At 43.1% G+C, this 26,553-nt stretch overlaps 1 protein-coding gene and 1 pseudogene across 3 annotated transcripts in view; one reads left to right on the top strand and one right to left on the bottom strand.

Moving 5' to 3' along the window:
• The window catches only part of PEX14 (peroxisomal biogenesis factor 14), a 133,616-nt gene that overhangs the window by 105,315 nt on the left and 1,748 nt on the right, over window positions 1-26,553 (bottom strand). For all 3 annotated transcript variants that reach the window (XM_012791416.3, XM_075993908.1, XM_075993913.1), the window contains exon 2: window positions 9,472-9,519. In XM_012791416.3, coding sequence (XP_012646870.2) covers window positions 9,472-9,519 — 48 coding nt within the window. The remainder of the gene's footprint in view (window positions 1-9,471; window positions 9,520-26,553) is intronic.
• On the top strand, window positions 20,858-21,209 carry LOC105886052 (ubiquitin-like protein NEDD8 pseudogene; annotated as a pseudogene).

The raw sequence follows: 26,553 nt of genomic DNA, 5'->3' as shown, positions 1-26,553 counted from the left end.
AACAGCTAAGATGCACACAAAAGACTCCAACCAGGGAGAACACACCACGGCAGGGGCTCAGAGAGGGAGCCCTGAATCGCCAGGCAGCACTCGAGCGTCAGCTGCAGCCTGTCTGGGCAGCATGCACACTAGCGTGCTCCGCGGTGAGGTCAACGCGCCAGCCACACCTGCTCTCCCAATCTGCTCGAGCTCAGCAGTACAGATATGGGACTTTAAGTCCCAGTCCTTCCACGTCCAGCTATAGGAACTTGGATGCCCTGGGCTTCAGTTTCCTCACCACAAAATGAGGAAAAGAGTAATTCTTACAGATGTGTCAGAATCAAACAAGATAACAAAAATAAAGAAACCAGCACTGAGGCCAGAATATTATGCAGTAGAAACCTGCCTGGTCTATGTGATCAGAGCTAGTAATTGTTCAGTTAATCAAAAAATCAGGTAAAGCAGGGAATCATTAAAAATGGAGCCTACTCTACATACCTTAAACATTTTATATTGACTGAAAACCTGTAAACATACAGTCATAGCTACTCTTTTGATGTAGAGCCAAGACTTTTTCTTTGAGTGTGGGCCTGCAGACAGAAGTTCCCAGACATCTTTCTTGCATATTCTTACAATTTCTAAAGCAAAGTGAAAGGGGAGCGGACGATAGGAGGTTGCTTGGTGGATACAATGTGCATTGCTCCAGTGACAGATGCATGACTTCACCACAGTGCAATATATCCCTGTAGCAAAATTGTACCTGCACCCCATGAAAATATACAAATAAAAGAGAAATTTAAAAATTAAAAAGGCAAACACAAGGCATTAAAAAAATAATAAAGCAAAGTGAAATCCTAAAGGCTAGTGAAGTACAGAATCCTTCCAGATATTTATGATCTTCCCCTAACATTTAACTATCAACTCACTCACACCTAATTTGACGGCAATACATTTTTAGCAATTTACATTTAACATTTAGTTTTCATAACCCTCTTCACATTTCTCTTTATAGAACACATTACATTTGTAGAGTCCTCTTCACATTTATATTTTATTTGTTTATATCATTTTTAATAAAACTGCAAGGGTTTAGGAACACCAACTACCTCTCAGTGTGTAGACGAGTGTGGGAGAACCTGGCCAGGGAGCGCCCTCATTCGAAGCACCTCGGGCCTGGTGAGCAGGTTCGTGGGCTGAACAGTGAGTCAGTCATTTAGGGGGGTTGTCAAATGCAAGCTACCAACACATTTTAAAATATATATATTTATTGATACCGCACTTCATTTCACAAAAGATCTAAAACAACTCTCAAAAGTACCCACAAAACAAAAGGATATGGCAAAGCGAATGTACAGGGAAGCAAAAACGATGTTTATAAATGTTCTTTATTCCCCTTCTCCATCAAAATCCATTTTCAGTGGAGAAACTAAACCATTTATGCAAATAATCAATTCCCTTAGCAATTCCTTGCCACTACGAGGCTGGAAAAAGTGGCCCTGGCCCTAAAGACCCTTGTGCTGTGGACCTGGCCGGGCCACAGCTGACACAGACAGGAAAAGGCCTCTTGGCAGACACTGCCGGGGAAAGGGAGTGATCACTGACCCGGAGCACCATCCCACAGACTCAGCGCGCACAAGCACGAGAGCTGTGCCCCCAGGGTCACTGCTAAGGCAAGAGGTCACCCAAGTGGCAGCATGTCTTCTTCTCGACAGGGCTGATTTATCTGGACTCCCGCTCCACTGAGGGCTATGAGTTAGTTCCTCTCTGCCTCCGGCTGTCAGGGAGTGCCCCTGGGTAGATTTACCTCGAGAATCACTCAGTGTCGGCCCCATCTCTAGACTGTTCAGACAAACTCAGAATGGCAGAGAGAAGATTTGTGGAGCAACAAGCATAAATCTTGGTTATAACTACAAACCATAAAAGAAAGGAGAGCTGGGAGGGAAGAAGGAAGGGCGGTGAACACGTCCTTCTCCAAAGCACCACTTTATCTTCCTGCGGCTTCTCACAGCGCAGAAGTAGGACTGACTACAAGATCATATTTTTCAAGCCCAAATCAGCCTGCGTGGCTTGACAATGGACTAAAATATTTTAAATTGAAATTATCCTAGAAACTGTAGGGAGCACGGTTGTCCTAAATACAACATGACATTCAGTGGTTTTCAAACTGGGGGCTCATAGGGGGTTTACTATGTTTGCCACATGGAATATCCATTCTTTGGGTCACACTTAAAAACACATTTTGTATGTGAAAATTCTTTCAAATAAGATGATAATTTTAAACAAAAGAAAAACATTTTAAGAACCTTCCAGGGCCCAAATAAGAGTTTTGTTGCTCGCATCTTCAGCAACAGGAGGGCACATAAAGCTATTAGACTACACCTCCGAGAAAAAGGGAGGAAACAGAACTTTTCCTTTGGCAAGACTGATGCCGGGGACAAGATTAAAGATCGATTTCCCCCAATCTCAGTGTGGCTCTGAAAAAAGGCACATGAGTGCTCAGTTCCTCAGTTCCCATGTCCTCAAAATAAGGACATTACCCAGTTATCCAAAAGTCAGGGCCTCTGATTACAGGAACTATAGCAAATATGAAGCATTACTATGAAAGCCAGTAACTTAAAGTATATACAAAGCTGAACTATTTCAAATTCCATTGCTTTAATTATTACTCCTAAGAGTTTTGATTCATCTAATAATTATTTGTAAAAGGACATCTTTTTTTTTTTTATCATAAACTCAAGTGTTAATAAAAGGACATCTTAAAACTAGAAAACAACCTCTTCATTTACCTGAAAGAGGAAACAACTTAAAGGGCACCACCTAGTCTATTCAATAAAACTTCTCCATCTCTAATAGGAAGGAGTAGGAAGAGGCAGTAATTTCAACATCGGTAAGTGGCCTACAGATCAGAACCACCCAGAAACAGAATGAGGCTTTTCTCGAGCTCATCCATTTCAGCATTCAGCTCTTACCAGCCTTCCTCCGCAGATCTGGCAGAACAGGCAGAAATGCCAGGCACCCTCCCAACCAGAAGCCAGTATACATGGCTGGTGTTAAAAGAGAAACGTTTTTCTTCAAGAAAGGCTTTATGTTGTTGATGAGAGGTGAGTGAGGAAGGAGAGCAGCCAACATTTTTTCCTATCTGAAAAGTGCCCAAGCCTCAGCCCAGAATACTGGCTCTGATCACATAACGACATCACCATGAGCCCCATCCTCCACTCATTTATACTTGATTTTGGTTCCCAGTTTTCTCAGCAGCAGTTGGGAGGGCTGCCCCCAGAAATATGTTGCCAGTAATGGTTTAAACACCAAGGTCTGCAGATGAGTTACTTTAAAAACTCAATTAATAGAGTGGATTTTGAATTATCCCTATAATGCCAGGCCCAATCATTTGTGTCCGGACAGACGTTCCTGAGCGGTAAACAGAGGTGGAAATGGCAGCTGGATTCAGCAAACCTAACTCTGAAATCAACCACTACAGATTTTTTAAATAATTATGCTTAATACTTCAAAATTAGGTTTGCCATATTTATTTATTTTTCCTGGAAAAATGACAATTTACTGAAATCCCTAAATAACTGGTTTCATTACCCAAGTGCTTATAAAACACTTTCATGAATACAATAACAAAAACAATTTTATTTCCCTATAAAATGCTTTGAATTTTATAAAATATATATGTATTATGTTATATATATACTTACACACACACATACATGTATGCGTGAGTATACATAAAAAAAAAATGTGCAGGGTCAAGTGTGTTTCATGGTTTATAGGTTCATGCCTGTAATACTAGCACTCTGGGAGGCCAAGCCAGGAGGACTGCTTGAAGTCAGGCGTTCAAGAACAGCTTGAGCAAGAGAGAGACCCCATCTCTACTAAAAATAGAAAAATAAGCCCAGCGTGGTGGCATGTGCCTGTTGTCCCAGCTACTCAGGAGGTAGAAGAATCCCTTGAGCCCAGAAGTTTGAGGTTGCAGTGAGCTACAATGACACACTATACTCTACCCAGGGTGACAGAGCTAGACTCTGTCTCAAAAAAAAAAGAAAGAAAGAAGAAACATGTTGAGGCCAGGCAAGGTAGCTCATGCCTGTAATCCTAACACTTTGGGAAGCCAAGGTAGGAAGACTGCATGAGGCCAGGAGTTTGAGACCAGCTTGGGCAACATGGCAAGACCCCCATCTCTACAAAAGATTAAAAAAAAATAGGGCAATCACTTGAACTCAGGAGTTTGAGGTTGCAGTGAACTATGAGGATGCCACTGGACTATAGCCTGGGCAACAGAGTGAGACCCTGTCAAGAAAGAAAGAAAGACAGGAAAGAAAGACAGAAAGACAAGACAGGAAAGAAAGACAGAAAGAAAGAAAGACAGACAGACAGACAGACAGACAGAAAGAAAGAAAGAAAGAAAGAAAGAAAGAAAGAAAGAAAGAAAGAAAGAAAGAAAGAAAGAAAGACAGACAGACAGACAGAAAGAAAGAAAGAAAGACAGAAAGAAAAAGGAAGGAAGGAAGGAAGGAAGGAAGGAAGGAAGGAAGGAAGGAAGGAAGGAAGGAAGGAAGGAAGGAAGGAAGAAAGAAAGAAAGAAAGAAAGAAAGAAAGAAAGAAAGAAAGAAAGAAAGAAAGAAAGAAAGAAAGACAGACAGAAAGACAGAAAGAAATGTATTGAACATATGAATGTCATCCTTCAGAAATGTTTTGGTGGGGAAAAAAATGAGAACCACCTATCCACAGTGAGTCTGCCAACAAGTACACCAGGTATTGTGACAAAAGTCACAAAAAGGCCAAGTGTGGTGGCTCATGCCTGTAATGCAAGCACTTTGGGAGGCCAAGGTGGGCAGATTCCTTGAAGCCAGGAGTTGAAGACCAGCCTGAGCAACATAGCAAAGTTCCGATCTCTACAGAAAAATACAAACATTAGCTGGGCATGGTAGCTGTAAGTCCCAGCTATTCAGGAGGCTGAGGCAGGAGGATTGCCTGCACCCAGGAGTTTGAGACTGCAGTGACCTATGATGATACCACTATATTCCAGCCCAGGCAATAGAGTGAGACCCTACCACAAAAGATACAAATACAGGAATACGTGCTAGAGATCTCTAGCATGGAGGCCAGGAATAACTAACTGGCCATAGCTATTCCTAAAGCTCACAATAATGGCTCCCTGAATTTATCAAGATATTAATGGCCTTTTGATTACCAGCCTCTGGCTAATTGGGTTAAAAAACAAAGAGAAAATCTTAGGTGTCTTAGGTGCAAGGTGGATGAGCTTCCCCAGAAAGACTGAGACCAAATACATGATGTAGAACCCCCCAGACAAGGTTCCATGTTAGCCTCGGGGAAAAATCTGAAGATACAGGATACTTTGTAAAACTACTGAGACACAGCCTGGATCTACAACTGCAGAGCAACTTTATTTTTTACTCTAGAAAAAGTAATAAAGTAGAAATTACCATCATCATTTATAAAAATACACTGTATTGTAATTTGGGATTATTTTGGAGGGATGTGGGAAAGAGGACAGAAAGAAAAAACAAAAAGAATCTATACCTACAAGTGAAAGGAAGAGAGGATGCAGAAGACTCATACACTAGAAAGAACTTGGTGTCAAAGGGCAAAAAGCTGAAATTCTAGTTTAGCCAAAACCCATAAGCACTGTGTCAAGTAGATGAGCAATAGTATTGCTGAACATTGAGAAACTGAGTTGAAACAAGTGAGCAGATGTGTAAACGAAACCTTATTTATTGCTTACTTCAAATAACCAAAAACCATATGACTAAAAGGAAATCTCAAAAGGTTACTTAACCCCAGTTTCAGTATCCAAGCAACAAGACGGGAACTGAGTTACTCCATGCAGACAGCTGCTCACTACCCAGTCTTTTTTTTTTTTTTTTTTGAGACAGGTCTGACTCTGTCATCCCAGGTAAAGTGCAGTGGAGTTATCATAGTTTACTGCAACCTCAAACCTCTGCGCTCAAGAGATCCTCCTGCCTCAGCCTCCCAAGTTGCTAGGACTGCAGGTGCATGCCAAGACACCCAGCTACTTTTTCTATTTTTAGTAGAGACAGGCTGTCACTCTTGCTCAGGCTGGTCTCGAACTCCTGACCTCAAGCAATCATCCCGCCTCAGCCTCCCAGAGTGATAGAATTATAGGCATGAGCCACTGTACCTGTCCCTGCCCAACCGTCTTAAGGACTGATACACCAGGCAGCAACTTGATCCTGCCAGGACGGCACAGGGAGCCAGATCCAGACACTCTGTGTGAGCCCGAGGATAGACACACAGTGGTGGCTATAAACCCCAGGTCTGTGGGAAATTCACAGAAGGTTTTCAGCAGTAGCTGGTGTCAGTACTCTGGAGGCCTGTCACAACTCCCTGCACTAGGAGGCAAAGCTCAGTGAAGAGAGTATAAGGGGGAAAAAAAGCAACCAGCCATTTTAACTTTAGCAGAGTTTTGTCATTAACAGAGAATTTCAACTTCAAGTTTACAGAATTTCTTAAGCCTGATCTGTTCACTCATCTCCAGCCCTGATGCTGTCATAATATTATAGAGCAACTAACCTTCTAATATGGCCAGGGCTGCTGGGCTGGTTTTATGTGGAGGGCAGGGTAGGGGGCAGGATTGAAAGGGCAAGAAAAGGAAACATGCAGGGTTACTACTTGGCTAGAATCAAGGCCAGGGGGTGCCTATAAACACAAATGCGTCATTTAGAGACTATAAGATTATATTTCTTACTACAAACTCATGAGAGTTTTTATGGTCCAGAGAAGGTAGAAATCAAAATCAGGCCTTCCTTGCCTAGCAAATAGAGCAAAACAATCACAGAGACACCAAATACATCGACATGGCAAAGAATAAAATAAGATTATCTGCTTTCAGCATTCCATGCCTAGCCCTTTTACTGTAGAGACCAGGCAGCTTCCATTAAGCAATTTTTTAGAAAGTATGCACTCAGTTAAAAACAAAAACAAAAAACAACTTAGAGTATTTCCCAACACTGGAACATCCTATTCCTTAAGACCTGGCTTCAAGTTTCACAAAACCATCCCTAAGTGCCCTCTCCCACATTCTGCAAAACTCTTACTTCTTTGAAGTAGAGACTTCTCTGACTCCTAGGCAGGCAATTCTACATCAAAATTATATACGATTTTGTGCTATTTGCTAAAATTATATACAGTTATAGAATGTTTACTAATTGTTTCATGTGTACAAATGCCTTTTTTTCCCCAAAGAAAATATAGGAATTACTTGAGAACAAGGTCTAGTTTTATTCTTCAGTTGTCTGTTCCTCAGTCCTCAGGCCCGAGCCGAGCAGAGCACGGAGGAGACAGCTAATACACACACAGCTTGCGAAATCTCTCTCCCTGGAGAAGGGGCCGAGTGCTGTTGTGTTTTCACAAACCGCAGCACCACAGCTCTGGGGCTTTCTGTGGATGGGGGCTGCCACTCCATTGCTTCTGCAGCACCTGTGACTCTCACCTCGCCTGCTGCCAGCTCACAGCAGCCACAGGCTCCCCTCCTGCCCATTTGGTACCTGGACCTGTAACACAAGCCCTCAGCAGGATCTTCTGCCTGACACCTCCCACTACCCCTCCCGAGGGGAAGAAGTAGTTCGCACAAGACCATACAACTCGGCTGGTGCCCTCATTTAATCAGGCTGCTGCAAATGGTTGGCCAAAAGCAATAAGGGCATGACTGAGAGACTGTGGGAGTTTAATATAAAAAAATTAATAAAAAAAAGGGGGGGAAGGAGAAAGGGTCTACCTTTTAATAGGGCCCTAATTACCCAACTCATAGGATCAGCCCAAAGGAGATGGGAGTTTATTTCGGGGGTTTTTTTTAATTATTGTTTTTTTTATATATATATAAATTGCTGCTATGTGTTTTCTTTCCTCTGAGCAATTATGCAGCAAGTACGTAAAGAGGAGAAAAAATATTAATTAAATATAAGGTAATTGTAGAGTTGGCCTGGAGAGAATGAGTCTGAACTCTGGACGATCGCAGGCTACTAGGGTTTGAAGACTGCTCAGGGCCTCCCAGAAAAGAAAGAAATAAAAATACAACCAACCAACAAGCAGATGCACAGTACAGCAGGAAAAGAGCAGTGTACAGGAACAATAGCAAAGGGTCTGCAGGGCTCCAAATACCCAGAACCCAGCAAGCCTGCCAATTGCTTAGAGTTCCCAACGAGTTTTTCTACTCATGCCCCCAAAGATGGACTGGCCACTCTTCTGGTGACCAGTTAAATCAGTAGCTCAAAATTCAAAGGGAGACTGAGGAAGTAAAGGACTGAAGAGGACGACCATGTTCAGTTTAGACTTTAGTCTAAAGCTAACCACAACCTGGGCCTGAGGGGCACCGAGGCAGGCGCCACGTGAAGCACGCAAGCTCTCCCCAGAGACTGGCCAAGCAGAGCCTCCTCCGGCTTTCATGCCACTGTGACCTTAAGGAAGAACCCAGGCAATACCAAAAGACTGCAAGGAGGCCACTGTGGGAGTGCTGGGAAGAGTGAGCCCCAAACTGGTGATGCAACAGCAGGTGACATGAATGACAACACTACTCCCCTGAATCAGCCCCAGCAGCGTTTGTATCACCTCAGCCCTTCTACAGCTCAGCCAGATCCAACTCATCCTTTGCCTTGGAAAGCCTTAGTATGTGCTAGAATTCGGACTTGTTCATACCAGCTCAGGGACCTCACGTCATCTCCTCCCACTGCTGCCAGAAGGAGAGTGAAGAAAAACAGGTGAAACTACAGGCCCTGTTGAAACAAAACCTAGGCGGTACACCCCTAAGCTTTCTATCACTACTCAAAAGGAGAAAAAGCTCTGTAAAGTTAAAACTAAAGCTGGCTCTCCCATAAAACTTATCTGGTTTGTACAGAACCAGTTTTACCACCTAGCCCACAGCAAACCCTGAAAGGCAAAATGGAACGAAAAAGGGGCAGGCAGGCTGGCCACCAAAGCAAAAGCACTTAGTAAAGAAAATTACCTTTAGTACCTAGCAAGCCTCTTCCCTATCAAGAGTCTAAAAAGATAATGTTAGCTATGACTATCACAAACCTAATTACTAACCAGGCAAAACCAGAATTTCCTCCCTTACCTGTTCTTTAAAGGCCACCTGAGGTGCCCGCACCCTGAGGAGGAGAGAATGGCTATTCCAGACAATCAAGAGGCAACCTGGATAGGCCCAGCAACCTCATGCCCACTCAGCCTCCTAAGGTTTCAGGCATCTCACTAATTACTATTGATCAGCCACAAACAAAGTGGTGCATGACCATCTAGTGTGGATGCTTTTAGTTCCAGAAAAGACCAGGCTTTACTAAGGAGAGATCTCACAAGTCCTTGCATCTAGAAAAGAAGTGAGAGGTCACTGACAGAGGCAGTCTCCACGTAACATCTACCTTTAAAGGGACGCTACCAATGCAAAACTGCAGGATCCTATGGTTTCTTGAAACTCACATAGCATTTTAATTATTAGAAAATGATACCACATACCAGCGGCTCTCGAGGCAGCACATTGTCACTTCCGGGAGTAGAGCTTGGCTGCAAAGAAAAACATAACAAAAATAAGATCACAGTGCCACCCAATGGACATCAAGAAAACCAAAGACGTTCTATTTTCAAGCAACACATGCAGATACCTCTTTCTCCTATTTCTCGCCGGTTTTTTGTGACTTTAGAGTGTTCTGCGGTGGACTACTTGTAAGAAATAGCCCAAGAGTGTGAACTGGGCAGGGAACATAAAGAGATTGTTTCTGGGTTCACTGTCCCAGCATCTCAAGAACGAGGCTTGGTTTTGCTCGGGAATGGCCCAAGATCAGCCGCTGAGCAGCAAGGGTTGGTGACTATCTCAAAACCTACAGGAGCAGTCCAGAGAAAGGGCTTGAAGAGACAGCACCTCTTTTTGCCACCTCTCAACGCCAGTGGACTGGGAAGAAAAGCAGAATGAAAGTGGAGAGCCAGACTCAGCCGCAAGGGGGCCCCAGCTGCGCGCGGGATTCTTCTGGGCACCCACAGGATGTGGAGCCGAGAAGCCAGTAAACTATGCTGGTTCCTACTTACTGCCTGTCACTATGGACACCACCCCACAATAGTAAAGCAAGCCCCAGGCTTCAATCCTTTTTGGAAATAAGCCAGTGACTGGCCAACAAACAGACCAATGCACAGGCGAGCAGGCAGCACTGCGACAACCTCCTTGGCCGTCTCCTCTCCTGGGACCACCACCTCACCCTCACAAGTGCCTTCAACCCTTGACTGATCTGGCTAAAATGTAGAGGCAGGGATAGAGACAGACAGACTCTGAAGAAATTTACCAATCTCCAAAAGAATAAAACAAGCAGATTGAGTGAGCTATGATTAGTTTACTGTTACTGATGTTCAAGTCAATTGCCAATTATCTACAGATAATATCCAGACGAGTGTAGCTAATCTGCGTGTCCCAGGAGCCAGGAGCCAGGAGCCAGCCTCCAGCCTCCATTTTCCTCCTGCTAGACCAGATGGCAAGTGCCAGGCCTCCTAGGAAAAAGGAGAGAGGGTGGGAGAGGAAAGAGTCCAGTCCACAGAGCAGTCTCAAAGATTTGCTCAGCCCAGCTGCCTCCACATAGCTGGCACATATAGCACAGTGGCAAGGACTCTGCTGGATGAAGGACTATCCCTCCATCCAAAATCCTGTCTCAAGAGCTCTGCTGTCCCAGGACAAGAAGGTCAGCCGGCATGAAACTAACCAGAAAGTGTGGGTCAGTCCCAAAGAATCTGAGCAAGTTTTCCTTCCCTCCTCCCTGACAAGGCTCCAGGTATCAGTAAGTTCACACCTTTAGACCTCCAGTCAAGACCCCTCTGAGCTCTACATGCGACTGCCTTCCTGCCTCCTCTCGGACTTAACCTGTCCCACAGCAGACTCACAGTCCTCTCCATCTGCCATTCACATCCTCTTCCAGCATTCCCTGTTGGAGGGAACGGCACAAGCTTCACCTAACTAGAGCCCAAAAGGCCAGCCTTGACAGTTCCTTCTCCCTACTCCCCAGAGCTGACCCATTATCGAGTCCTGCCAATATTCCTTCCTAAGCGTCCATGGAATCAATGCACCTACTTCTCTCCATCTCTACTGCCATCACTTTGGTCCAAAGCTATCAAAATCCCTCCCCTGGTCGACTGCAACAGCCTTCTAATCAGTACACCTCCACCCATGCTGGCTCTCTTCCAACTCACTTTCCATGATGCAACAACAGACTATCATTTCCAAACGATGTCTGATCATCTCATCCCTTATCCACCCAGTAAAACGACTTTAATGGTTTCTCACAGCTCTTAGAAGACAAAAAAACTTCTCAGCATGGCCTACAAGGCCTTGCATCTACTCTGACTACATCTCAGGTCTGTCCTCAACAGACACACTGGCCTCTGCTTCCTCTGTCAACTGGCCTTTGTACATGCTATTCTTTCCTTTCCCTCCTTGACGCTTGAACTCATCCTTCAGATCCAACGAAGATACTTCCTTGGGGAAGTCAACCTGTGTTGTTCAAGGGTAAACTGCAAGGTGCTGTCTATCTCTCCCACTAGATTTTAAGCTTCTGGCAGACAGGCACTTACTGAAGTAGCTTTAGCACCTAGTATATTACTGGTACTTAGTAAAGAGGTACATAATTTATGTGTATATAGGTTATATATCTTATATATAAATGTATATATTGTATATATATCTTATATACATATATAATTTAGAGACAGGATCTCATTATGTTGCCCAGGCTGGCCTTGAACTCCTAGGCTCAAGTGATCCTGATGCCTCAGCCTCCAGAGTATCTGGGACTACAGGCGCTTGCCATTGAGCGTGGCTGTTTTAAAACTTAAAACTAAGGAACCACTAGTACACGTAAGCCCCAAACGAAGCAAGCAGAGGATCATGCAGTGTCTTGCCCTGGAACATTTCACCCACAACCCAACACAAACGTGGCCTACTCTAAATGTAACGTTGTGGACCAGTGGTTCTCAGCCAAGGGCAGTATCACCCCAGGGGAGATTTGGAAACAGGTGGCAGTGTTTCTGGCTGTCACAATGACTTAGGGGTCCCAGTGGCATTTAGAGGGCAAGGGCCAAAGATGTTAAATGTCCTGCAATGCACCCAGTGAAGAACTGTTCCACCCAAAACACCAACATGACACCTTGGAGAACCCTGACCACCTTGCTTCATTATGCCGACAGGGACAGGCTCCTATCTGAACATGCACCTCCACGTGCTGCTTGAAAGAAGGGCAAAGGGCTGCGCAGCTGACTAGTTATTGGAAACCGATCCCCAAGCTTGTGTAAGTCCATTAGTCTCACCAGTCCAGCTCTTGCGAAAGCCCAACACTTTCTTAAACACATGCCTCCACATCAACTGGTCAAGTCTATTTTCTGGCTTGAGATAAATTCCTACAAATTAAATTCCAACTTGGTCCTGGAAATCTTCACAGGATAGTCTATGATTTTAAAAAGAAAAGTTAGGAAACTACCCATTGACATCTATTGCAAAGGTATAAGAAGTAGGCTCCAAGGCAGTCCACATTCAGGATCCTTAGGGTCCTGAATAGGAGAATAGAAAAGAAAGAAAACAAAGCATAAGACTGCTTTAAAAAACAAAAAGATAAGAGGCTAAGCACAGTGGTTCATGCCTATAATTCTAATGCTTTGGGAAGCCAACGCAGGAAGATTGCTTGAGGTCAGGAGTTTGAGACTAGCCTAGCCAACATCGCAAGACCCCGTCTCTACAAAAAAATTTTTTTTTTTTTTTTTTTTGAGACAGAGTCTCGCTTTGTTGCCCAGGCTAGAGTGAGTGCCGTGGCATCAGCCTAGCTCACAGCAACCTCAAACTCCTGGGCTCAAGCAATCCTCCTGCCTCAGCCTCCCGAGTAGCTGGGACTACAGGCATGCGCCACCATGCCCGGCTAATTTTTTATATATATATCAGTTGGCCAATTAATTTCTTTCTATTTATAGTAGAGACGGGGTCTCGCTCAGGCTGGTTTTGAACTCCTGACCTTGAGCAATCCGCCCGCCTCGGCCTCCCAAGAGCTAGGATTACAGGCGTGAGCCACCGCGCCCGGCCTCAAAAAATTTTTTAAAAATTAGCCAGGCTTAGTGGCTCACACCTCTAGTCCTAGCTACTCAGAAGGCTAAGGAGGACTGCTTGAGTCCAAGAGTTTGAGGCTGCAGTGAGCTATGATCGCACCACTGCACTCCAGCCTGGGCAAAACAGCAAGATCCTGTCATTCATTCATTCATAAATAAATAAATAAGACAAATAAAGACCACAGTGGGGGAGAGAAAAATGTCTCTCGTTTGAGAGACAAAGGTGTTCTCACTTCTGATGCCAAGGCGCCAACCTTCCCCAACTGGAAGTTTAACCCAGGTGCTGACCTGCTGTACAGCAAAGATCAACTTCACACGTAGCTCATAGATTTGAACAACAGGCAGGACCTTAAAGTCTAGGAGTACTCATCCTACATCTACCAAAGGACTGTTACTCCAGATACAGCCTCAGCCAGTCTCTATAGTTCCTTGCTGGGAAGAATAGGATTTAATTCCACAAATATTCTTTGAGAGGCAGTAGCACAGCGGAAAGTACACAAGCTTTTGCATTAACAGCTAAGTAGCTTTGTGTGTATTACTCAAACTTCTCTGACCCTCAGTTTCTTCATCTATGGGAATAATACCATCACCTCCCATTTAGGATGAAAGCAGATAAAAATTATATCAAGTCACTCCTCTGCTCAAAATCAACCAATAGACTTCCATTTCTGGCTGTGATGGAAAATAGAGACCAGATTTCTCTCCCACTGTAAACAACAAGAAAACGAAGCAAAATAAATAAAACCACTGTTTGTAGACATTGGAGAGCAGGCAGTACAGGACTGTGATCTTTGACAGAACACAAATAAATGATTTGAGCCCTACAACCACTCTGGCTTTCTGCCAAGAGGCACTTTTCAGACCAAGGAGAGGGAGGAGGATCCCCAGCAGAGTGTGGCAGTCTCAGCTGAGGAGACAAAGATCAGAGTTCGAGGCTAAGACAGCTGAAAGTTGCAGGACAGAGTTCCAGAGAGGAAAAAGCAATGCAGCAAAGCTCCAGAAATCCGCATGGGGGTTCCCTTCAGTCTTTGCTGAGTATTACAATTTCTGCATGCATAGGGTGAAACTCAACAAGGATGACAAAAGGAAATGAGGAGGAAGCTGTGAGCTGAATAGTTCTCAGGACTCCTTCATAGAACTCACAATTCCCAAGCAGTCAGAGTAGAGTGTCCTCACTGATCATTCAAGAATTCAGCAGAGACATTAGAAGGGCCACAGCTTGGTAGGGGAGTCAAATTATCCCTAGAGTAAAGGTAACACTAGAGTCACCCTAACAAAACTTGAAAACAAGACTTGAAAGAATAAAACTGAACCACAAAAAATTTAACTGCCTACCAAAACAAAGCTCATTCTTTTTTTTTTTTTTTGAGATAGGGTCTCGCTCTGTTGTTGGGCTGGAGTGCAATGGTGTCATCAGCTCACTGCAACCTCAAACTCCTGGCCTCAAGCAATCCTCCTATATTGGTCTCCCAGAGTGTTAGGATTATAGGCATGAGCCACCACCCTAAGTCTCAACATTCTTTAAACTAAGACCACACATCCTGGGCAACACAGTGAGACTCTATCTCTAAAAAAGAAAAATAAGCTGGGCATGGTGGCTCACACCCATAATTCTAGCAACTCAGGAGGATGAGATGGGAGGACTGCTTGAGCCCAGGAGTTCAAGGCTGCTGACTGCACCACTGCTCATGCCTATAATCTTAGCACTCTGGGAGCCCAAGGGGGGAGTGATTGCTTGAGATCAGGAGTTCGAAACCAGCCCAAGCAAGAGTGAGACCTGTCTCTACTAAAAATTGAAAAAATTAGTGTGAATAAGAATAACAGCAGATTACTGCAGAAAAAAAGGTAAGTGTACTTGAAGACATACCAAGAGAAGCTAACCAAAATAAAGGGCAGAGAGGAAAAAAAATAAAAGATCAGAGCCTCAGTGGTCAATGGAGTCTGTATATCTATCAAGTAGTATAACACAAACGTAATTGGAGCCCAGAAAACAAGGGGTGAGGTGGAAAAAATATTTGAAGACATAATAGCTAAAAATTTTCCAAGTATAATGAAAACAAACTCACAGATCCAAGAAACTCAACAAATGCCAAGCACAATAAACACAAAAGCACACTGAGGCACATCATAATCAAATTGCTGAAAACTCATTAAAAAAGAAAATCTTATAAGTGACCAGAAAAAAAAGAAATTATTACCTACAATTAATCAAGATTAAGAATGACTGAAGGCCGGGCACGGTGGCTCATGCCTATAATCCTAGCACTCTGGGAGGCCCAGGTGGGAGGATCTCTCACGGTCAGGAGTTCGAAACCAGCCTGAGGAAGAGCAAGACCCCATCTCTACTAAAAATAGAAAGAAATTAATTGGACAACTAAAAATATATAGAAAAAATTAGCCGGGCATGGTGGCACATGCCTGTAGTTCCAGCTACTCGGGAGGCTGAGGCAGTAGGATTGCATGAGCCCAGGAGTTTGAGGTTGCTGTGAGCTAGGCTGACGGCACGACACTCTAGCCAGGGCAACAGAGTAAGACTCTGTCTCCAAAAAAAAGAAAGAAAAAAAAAGAATGATTGTAGACTTCTAAAACTATGCAAGCCAAAATACAATGGACTGGTATCTTTAAAATGGCCCTGGAGGGAAGAAACTGTCAACTTAAAATTCTATATCCAGGCCAGGCACAGTGGCTCATGCCTATAATCCTAGCACTCTGGGAGGCCGAGGCGGGTGGATTGCTCGAGGTCAGGAGTTCAAAACCAGCCTGAGCAAGAGCGAGACCCGTCTCTACTATAAATACAGGGAAATGAATTGGCCAACTAATATATATAGAAAAAATTAGCCGGGCATGGTGGCACATGCCTGTAGTCCCAGCTACATGGGAGGCTGAGGAAGCAGGATTGCTTGAGCCCAGGAGTTTGAGGTTGCTGTGAGCTAGGCTGACGCCATGGCACTCACTCCAGCCTGGGCAACAAAGTGAGACTCTGTCTCAAAAAAAAAAAAAAAAAAAAAAAATTCTATATCCAGTGAAAATACCTTTCAAAACTGAATACAATTTAAAGGTTTCTTCAGGAAAAAAAAAAAAAAAGAAAGAGAGTATCTGTCAAGAGTATACTTGTACCACAAGAAATGTTAAAAGAAGTTCTTTAAGCAGAAGGAAAACAATACCAGATGGAAGCTTGGAACTACACAAAAGAAGAATGCCAGAAATGATAAATATGTTGGTAAATACAAAAGATATTTTAAATATAGATATATTTAATTGTAAAAAGATAATTAGAATGTACTGTGGGGTGTATGACATATGGAGAAAATGTATAACAATAATAGTAAAACAGATGAGAAAGGGAGGAGAAATGGAAGCATATTCTTATTAGGGTCTTACTCCTATTAGGTATACCATTAAAAGTAGGCTCTTTTGGTTGACAATGGGAGGCCAAGGCGGGAGGATCCTTTGAGCTCAGGAGTTCCAGACCAGCTTGAGCAAAAGTGAGACTTTGCTCTCTACTAAAAATAGAAAGAAATTAGCTGGACAACTAAAAATATATGGAAAAAATTAGCCAGGCATTGTGGCACATGCCTGTAGTCCCAGCTACTCGAGAGGCTGAGGCAGAAGGATTGCTTGAGCCCTGGAGTTTGAGGTTGATGTGAGCTAGGCTGATGTCACGGCACTCTAGCTTGGGCAACAGTATGAGACTCTGTCTCAAAAAAAAAAAAAAAAAAAAAAAAAGTAGCAGAATAACTAAACCAAAAGGAGAGAGAAAATGAAATCTAAAAAAACCAATTTGATTAATCCAAAAGACAATAAAATAAGGAATAATGAACAGATGAAACTAATAGCAAAAGAAAAAAAAAATCAAGATGGTAGACTTAAACCCAACCATATCTACATTTACCTTAAGTGTAAATGAAACACTCCAATTAAAAGGAAAAGACTGTCAGATTAGGGAGGGAAAAAGAAAGACAGCTATATGCTGTCCTCAAGAAACCCATTTTAGACAAAAAGACACCTATAGGTAAAAAGCCAAAGGACGGAAAAAGATATACCATCCAAACACTAATATTAATACAAGACAAAGTATACTTCAAAATAACACAGGGACATTTCAAAACAATAAAGGGAACAATCAAGGAGACATAACAGGCCAGGCATGGTGGCTCACGCCTGTAATCCTAGCACTCTGGGAGGCCAAGGCAGGAGGATCATTTGAGCTCAGGAGTTACAGACCAGCCTGAGCGAGAGCAAGACTTCGTTTCTACTAAAAATAGAAAGAAATTAACTGGACAACTAAAATTATATAGAAAAAATTAGCCAGGCATGGTGGCGCATGCCTGTAGTCTCAGCTACTCAGGAGGCTGAGGCAGAAGGATCACTGAGCACAGGAGTTTGAGGTTGCAGTGAGCTAGGCTGACGCCACCCTACTCTAACCCAGGCAACAGAACAAGACTCCGTCTCAGAAGAAACAAAAAAGATGGGACCAGGCATGGTGGCTTATGCCTGTAATCCTAGCACTTTGGGAGGCCAAAGTGGGAGGACTGCTAGAGGCCAGGAGTTCAAGACCAGCTTGGGCAATATGGTGAGACCCAGTCTCTACAAAAAATTTAAAAATTAGCCAAGTGTGGTGGCACACACCTATGGTCTCAGCTACTCAGGAGGCTGAGGCAGGAGAATCACCTGAGCCTAGAAATTCAAAGTTATAGTGAGCTATGATTGTGCCATTGCACTTCAGCCTTGGCAATAGAGCAAGACCCCATGTCTAAAAAAAAATTGTATATACATACGTCAGTTTCTGAACTCTATTCTGTTCCATTTACCTATATATCTGTCCTAATACAAATAACATACTTTTGATTGCTGTAGTTTTATTTATATAGTGTCAAATCTTCCAACTTTATCCTTTTTTTTTAGAGACAGGGTCTCACTCTGTCGGCCAGGCTGGAATGCAATGCTGTGATCATAGCTCACCGCACCCTCAAATTCCTGAGCTCAAGGGATCCTCCCAGCTCAGCCTCCTAGTAGTTGACACATGCCACCACACCCAGCTAATTTTTTTTATCTTTTGTAGAGATGAGGTCTCACTATTTTACTGAGGCTGGTCTCAAATCCTAGTCTCAAGCGATCCTCTCACCTCAGCCTCCCAAAATGGGATTATAGGGAAAAGCCACTAGGCCTGGCTCAATTATTTAATTTTTAACAATGGTGGCAAGATAATTCAATGGAGAAAAGGCAATCTTATCAACAAATAATGCTGGAATAACTGATATCTGTATGGGGAATAAAAATGAACCTCAAGGCCGGGTGCGGTGGCTCACGCCTATAATCCTAGCACTCTGGGAGGCTGAGGCAAGCGGACTGCTCGAGGTCAGGAGTTTGAAACCAGCCTGAGCAAGAGCAAGACCCCGTCTCGACTATAAATAAAAAGAAATTAATTGGCCAAGTAATAAATATATAGAAAAAATTAGCCAGGCATGGTGGCGCATGCCTGTAGTCCCAGCTACTCGGGAAGCTGAGGCAGTAGGATCACTTGAGCCCAGGAGATTGAGGTTGCTGTGAGCTAGGCTGACGCCATGGCACTCACTCTAGCCTGGGCAACAAAGTGAGACTCTGTCTCAAAAAAAAAAAAAAAAAAAAAATGAACCTCAGCACAATAAGCTCATGAAAAGATGCTCAACATTGTTAGTCATCACTGACATGCAAATTAAAACCACAATGAAATATCACTACACACTCACTAAAATGGCTAAAATAAAAAAGATAGACAATACCAAATGTTGGTGTGGATGTGGGGCAAGTAGAACTCTTTTTAATGCTGGTGGGAATGAAAAATAGTACAACTTTGCAAAATGCTTAGAAGTTTCTTATGAAGCTAAACATAAACTTACCATATAATTCAGCAATACCACACTAGGCTAGGTAAATGCGTAGGCATTTACCAAGAAAATGAAAAATGTGTCCTCACACTTTTACATACATGAATATTCATAGTAGCCCCAAATTAGAACCAATCCTATGGGGGACAGACTCCAAGGTGAACCCGAAGGTCCCCCACCTCCTGGGATTCATGCCCTTGTGCTGTCCCTTCCTCTCAAGTGTAGGCAGGATCTGCTACTTGCTTCTGGCCTGTAGATTGTGGCAAAGGTGACAGGAGGGCCAGGCGTGGTGGCTCACGCCTATAATCCTAGCACTCTGGGAGGCCAAGGTGGGCGGATTGCTCAAGGTCAGGAGTTCAAAACCAGCCTGAGCGAGACCCCATCTCTACTAAAAATAGAAAGAAATTAATTGACCAACTAAAAAATATATATACAAAAAATCAGCCGGGCATGGTGGCACATGCCAGTAGTCCCAGCTACTTGGGAGGCTGAGGCAGGAGGATCGCTTAAGCCCAGGGTTTGAGGTTGCTGTGAGCCAGGCTGACGCCACAGCACTCACTCCAGCCTGGGCAACAAAGTGAGACTCTGTCTCCAAAAAAAAAAACCAAAAAACAAAAGCAAAGGTAACAGGAGTAATTACCTTAATGTGGGTATGACACATGATTATAATGTCCATTTTGCTAAAAGACTCTCCCTTGCTGTCTTTGAGGAGACAAGTGGCTACACTGGAAAGAGCTATTTGGCAAGAAACTGAGGGTGGCCTTTGGCTGACAGGAACAAACTGAGGTCCTCAGTCTGGCAGTCCACAAGGAACTGAATGCTGCCAACAACCACATGAGTTAGGAAGCAGATCCTTCCCCAGTCAAGCCTTGGATGAGACTACAGCAGACGTCCTCAAACCATGGCCCACGGGCCATATACGGCCTACCAAGGACATTTATCCGGCCCGCCAGGTGTTTTTGCTGCCGCTGCCTGTCCTACTTTTAGCAGCTGACTGGTCCTGGGCCCACAGTACACATGTGTGGAATGTGAGCCGCACTCTCCAAGGGACCTCCAATGGTCTGAGGGACGGTGAACTGACCCCCTGTTTAAAAAGTTTGAGGACCCCTGGACTACAGTCTCGACAGACAACTTCGTTATAGCCTGGTGAGACTCAGCTCAGCTATGTCCTAACTCCGGACCCACAGAAACTGTGAGATAACAAATGTGTGTTATCTTAAGCTGTTATTTATGGGAATACTGTTATGCAACAACAGAAAACCACTAAAATCCAAATGTCCATCAACTGGTAAATAGATCAACAAATTGGGGTATTTCCATACAATGGAATACTACCCAGTAATAAAAAGTAATGAATTACTGATACACACAAAAACATGAATAAATTTCATATACATTATTCTGAAGGAAAGTGAGACATAAAAAAAATATATATGTTATGAATTCATTGACATAAAATTTTAGAAAAGATAAATATAATCTACAGTAATAAAAAGTTCAGATATCCTGGGGCCAAAGGCAAGGATTCACTGGGAAGGAGCAAAATGGAACATTTAGGGATACTGGACTTGTTTTGATCTTGGTTGTGGTGGTGGTTACAAAGGTATACACTATTTGTCAAAAGTCATTAAATTGGTTATAACACATCTACTGGAATTCCACAGTAAAGTTTAGGCCATAAGGATTTTGTTACTCAGTAAGATATTAAATCCAAGGTATTAACAACATTAGCAAAATGGCTGGGCACAGTGGCTCATGTCTTTAATCTCAGCACTTTGGGAGGCCGACATGGAAGGATTGCTTGAGGCCAGCAGTTCAAGACCAGCCTGGGGACAGGTGGAGCACTGGAGAGCGGCAGCAGCGACTGCAGTGGCAGAAGCAGCAATTTATCCGTGTGTAGCCCCAAACTGGAAAGAAGATGCTAATTAAAGTGAAGATGCTGACCGGAAAGGAGATTGAGATTGACATTGAACCCACGGACAAGGTGGAGCGAATCAAGGAGCATGTGGAGGAGAAAGAAGGAATCCCCCCACAACAACAGTGGCTCATCTACAGTGTCAAACAGATAAATGATGAGAAGACAGCAGCTGATTACAAGATCCTAGGTGGTTCAGTCCTCCACCTGGTGTTGGCTCTAAGAGGAGGAGGTGGTCTAAGGCAGTGATAGACCCTCTCTCCGTTTTACCTCCCTACCCTGTCTCTCATAATGAGGCATCATATAACTTCTCACTCTCTGGGACAACAGAGCCACTGCCCCCTCTCCTGGATGCCTACTCTTGTGTATCTACTGGTAGGAGACTGTGAGGACCCCAGGATGCAGTGTTCCTGGCCCAGAGGGCCCTTGCTGGCTGTTGGGTGTTAGTTTGCAGTCCTGTGTGTTTCCCTCTCTTATGGCTATGTCCCTGGTTGTCAATAAAATATTTCCTGGCCAAAAAAAAGACCATCCTGGGCAACATAGCAAGACTCCATCTCTAAAAAAAAAAAAAAAAAAAAAAATTTTAAATTAGCCAGGCATGGTGGCACATGCCTATAGTCCCAGTTACTTGGGAGGTAGGACAATAGCTTGAGCCCAGAAGTTTGAGGCTGCAGTGAGATGACTGCACCACTGCAGTCCAGCCTGTGTGACAAAGCAAGATCCTGTCCCTAAAAAAAGTGCTAGCAAAGTCCCAAAAGAAAGCGACTAGTTTAGAAAGTTATCTTTGCAATGGAGATGTCTATCTAACAGACATTGCCTTAACCAAGCAATCAAACCTATCCTCAATAATGAGACAAACTGGTATCACATGCCTCTTGGTGTGATACACTGAGACAGACACGTCACTTATATAGTATTCTCCCCCCAAAAAATGTTTAATCTGTATCTAAATGTGAGGAAACAAATCAGACAAATCCACATAGTAGAACACTTTACAAAAGAGATGGCCTAGACTCTCCAACCATGTCACTATCATAAACAAAAAAGGTAGGCCAGACACAGTGGCTCATGGCCTGTAATCCCAGCACCTTGGGAGGCCACAGTAGGAGGATCACTTGAAGCCAGGTGTTCGAGACCAGCCTGAGCAACATAGTGAGACTCCATCTCTACAAAAAAATGGAAAAATTAGCAGGGTGTGGTGGGGCATGCATGCCTGTAGTACTAGCAACTTGGGAGGCTGAGATAGGAGGATCTCTTGAGCCTGAGAGTTTGAGGTTGCAGTGAGCTACGATGATGCCTCTGCACTCTAGCCTGGGTGACAGAGCAAGACCCTGTCTCAAAAAACAAAAAAAAAGGAAAAAGAAAAGAGCTAGATGAACTCACCAGAAATGCATACACATCTTCACAAAAAGACATATACTAATATTTTCACAGCAGTACTATTTGTAATGACCTAAAATGTGAAACCACCTAAATGTCCATTAATAGTAGAATGGTTAATAATAAACAGTTAAATATATTCATACACTATAATAACTACACATAGCAATAATAATAAACTATCACAATTCACATCATGAATAAATCTCATAAATGTTCTAAATATACATATATATTTATAAATAATACATATGATATAATATATATAAATAAATATATAAGTCAGGATCGGCAACTATGGGAGTTTGGGACAGTGATGGGAGGGACGTGAGGGGGGCTTCTGAGGTCCTGGTAATGTTTGATTTCTTAGTCTGGGTATTGGCTACACAAATGTGTTTACTTAGTGAAAATTCACCAAGCTGTACACACGGTTTGTATACCTCCTGGTATATGGTAAACTTCAGTAAAAAGTTAAAAAAATTTTTAAAAGAATACAGAACCATCCATCCTAAGCAGACTAAAGAAACTAAAAAAGACAAATCAATACAATCCCTGTTTCTTGACTGGATCCTGATTTTTCTTTAAATGGGGAATTTTTTTTTTTTTGAGACAGAGTCTGGCTCTGTTGCCTGGGCTAGAGTGCCATGGTGTCAGCCTAGCTCACAGCAACTTCAAACTTCTGGGCTCAAGCGATCCTACTGTCTCAGCCTCCCAAGTAGCTGGGACTACAGGCATGTGCCACCATGCCCAGCTATTTTTTTCTATATATTTTTAGTTGGCCAGATAATTTCTTTCTGTTTTTAGTAGAGACAGGGTCTCACTTTTGCTCAGGCTAGTCTCGAGCCACCACGCCCAGCCTAAGTGGGGAAATTTGAATGTGAATTGTGTATTAAATCATATTATCAATGCTAAATTTCTGGCTAGGTGTGGTGGCTCACGCCTGTAATCCTAGCACTCTAGGAGGCCGAAGAGGGAGGATCACTTTGAGGTCTGGAGTTTGAGACCAGCTCAAGCAAGAGCAAGACCCCGTCTCTACTAAAATTAGAGAAAAAAATTAGCCAGGCATGGTGGTGCACACCTGTAATCCCAGCTACTCAGAAGGCCGAGGCTGGAGGATCACTTGAGCCCAGGAGTTTGAGGATGCAGTGAGCTAGGATGTTACCACTGCATTTTAGCTGGGGCAACAGAGTGAGACTATGTCTAAAAAAAAAAAAAAAAAAAATCTCGTATGATAATGGTATTGTGGTTGTGTAGGGTTATAACTTTACTCTTATGAGAGACAAGGTGAAGTAGTATAGGATGAAATAACCTGATATCTTCAATTTACTACAAATCCTTCCCCCAAAAGGATATATAAAGAGACCAACATAAAGCAAATTCAACAAAATGTGAACAGAGCATTTTGGTAAAGTTTTTATGGAAATTTTACAGCAGTTTTCTCTATTACTCCTTCATCTTTTCTATAGGTTGAAAATTTTTCAAACTAAAAAGTTGAGAGGGCAAATACCTATTTGAACTACTGTCATTCAAGAGCTCAACAGACTTGCAGACTTACCGGAAGAGATGTAGAGAAGGAAACTAACACTGAGCACTTACTATATACCAGGTGCTCTTTATATCTGTGATTTCAGTCAACCCTCATAGCAAACAAGTCTAGGGAAATTATTATTATTTTTTATTTTATTTTATTTTATTTTTGAGACAGAGTCTCACTCTGTTGGCCCAGTCTAGAGTGCCATGGCATCAGCCTAGCTCACAGCAACCTCAAACTCCTGGGCTCAAACAATCCTCCTGTCTCAGCCTCCCAAGTAGCTGAGACTATAGGTATGTGCTACCATGCCCAGCTAATTTCTTCTATATTTTTAGTTGTCTGGCTAATTTCTTTCTATTTATAGTAGAGACACTGTCTTGCTATTGCTGAGGCTGGTCTTGAACTCCTGAGCTCAAGGAATCCTCCCACCTTGGACTCCCAGAGTGCTAGGATTATAGGTGTGAGCCACCACGCCCAGCTGACAAATTTTTTTTTTTTCAGAGATGAGGTCTGGCTGTGTTGCCCAGGCTGGCATGCAGTGGCTATTCACAGGCCTGATCACAGCACACTATAGCCTCAAGCTCCTGGCCTTGAGTGATCCTCCTGCCTCAGCCTGTCAAGTAGCTGAGACTACAGGCGCATGCCACCGAGCCCAGCTTTACGGTAATTATTATTGCTCTCATGTATAGAGGAGAAAACTGATGCTCTGAAAGGTGGAGTGAAAAATCCGACAGTTATGAACAATAGAGTTCCACCAAAACCTGGCAGGATACAAGGCCACGCCCTTCCACTCTTTCATTGTGCTCTTCTCCCCCCCTGCTTCTTTGTCCTCTCCATCCAAAATTTACTATATCCAATGAACTTCCACAGATTTGAAATCTATACTCTAATAACACTCAATATTCAGTAACGGTGACGCAATCACATTGAACCATGCTTCTGCTGTTCAGTGAAAACAGAAAGCTAGTGAGAATGTAGAGAAATAGGGATAATGTTCCTCCTCCCTATGGGCCACAACATGTGCAGACCTGGCAGGGGCTTTGATAAGAGCTAGCCAGGCAAAACGGAGCAATGTGGGGAAAACAGAACAAGGATATGAAGCAATAAATGAAATTCTAACAAATTGTCCTGAGGATATACTAAAATGACTATATATACCATTATGAAAAGCAAGTATATCCCTGAAACTTACAAGTCACAAAGGACAACTATCATAAACACCAGCATTCAGGGCATTTAGAGAATTACTTCAGAACAAATAAAAGGACAACCTTACAAGACTAGTGGTTAACATATGAAAATTTATGTTGTGACAGGGCTTGAGGAAATGGTTTAGATCCATTTGTGAGTGAAAATCTAGAGCTTATTAAATAGAATAATAATAATAGACAATTCATTGTATGAGGCACTATATTTTTTAGCACTTGCACATAAATCAACTCATTTAATCCTCAGGGCAACCCTATGGGACAGGCATTAGTATTATTCCTATTTTACAGATGGAGAAATTAAGGCCAGAAAAGTTAAGTAGATCTGTCCAAGATCACACAGCTGGTAAGTAGGCTAGGATTCTAAGCCGGAGGGCCTGGCTTTAGAGCCTATACTTGTAATCACTATTGTACACTGCCTCTCAAGGAAGGAAAGGCCAGGCGCTGGGCTCACGCCTGTAATCCTAGCACTCTGGGAGGCCGAGGCGGGCGGATCGCTCGAGGTCAGGAGTTTGAAACCACCCTGAGCAAGAGTGAGACCCTGTCTCTACCATAAAATACAAAGAAATTAATTGGCCAACTAATACATATAGAAAAAATTAGCCAGGCATGGTGGTGCATGCCTGTAGTCCCAGCTACTCGGGAGGCTGAGGCAGAAGGATTGCTTGAGCCCGGGAGTTTGAGGTTGCTGTGAGCTAGGCTGATGCCATGGCACTCACTCTAACCTGGGCAACAAAGTGAGACTCTGTGTCAAAAAAAAAAAAAGAAAAGGAAGGAAAGAGTTATTTACTCTTAACTTTTGAAACCAGAGATTGATGCTACAAGGCCAACTAACAAACTTTCTGTGAGAGAGAACACTGCTCAGCCCCACAGGTCTAACCCTCTTCAACTCATCTCACATACAAACCAGGTTTGGGGGAATTATCCCAACAGTCCTTTCAATCCCACTCTGCTTCGACTGGATAAACGGAAAACCAGACTAATCAAGACTTGAAAATGAAATGACAAGCAACCACTAAAGAGAGTTAGTTCACTTAAAAAGTGTGCATTTATAGCTCATTGTTAGGCAGATATAGAATCTGGCATGAAGAGTTCAAGTTTTTTCCCCAGGCTGCCAGCATATTCTGATACAATTCCATCTCTACCCGCTTTGGAAAGGAGGGCAAAGAAGAAGCAGAGTTGAAATTAAACAAGTGCTGGCCAAACCCCTTTAAAGGACCTTAGATCTTTTTCTACATGCACAGAGAGGACAATTTTCAGAACAAAAGAATCCTTGGGCATGTCAATGGCTCCAAGTGGCAAGATTTTCAGTACCATTCACAGTACTAGTAAATTGAATGTCCTATAAGAATCAGGAACGGAAGATACCCTTTAATCCCAGCCTGTGGGCATACCTAACACATAACAGTTCAGAGAAACCCAGACCCTGAGGAGCTTCAGCATTTCAGCAAACTAAGTGAGGTTAGACAAGAAGGCAGGGGCCCTCCTCTCAAGACACTTTCCAAACTACAGAACTTCTGACAGTAAGGCCAGATTCACTTCAAGTTATTTCCAATGTTCTACAATCCA

This window comes from Microcebus murinus, chromosome 2 (assembly GCF_040939455.1).
Source record: "Microcebus murinus isolate Inina chromosome 2, M.murinus_Inina_mat1.0, whole genome shotgun sequence".
Classification (NCBI taxonomy): domain Eukaryota; kingdom Metazoa; phylum Chordata; class Mammalia; order Primates; family Cheirogaleidae; genus Microcebus; species Microcebus murinus.
Note: the sequence above shows the minus strand (reverse complement) of the source record. Positions and strands in the feature narration are given on the sequence as shown.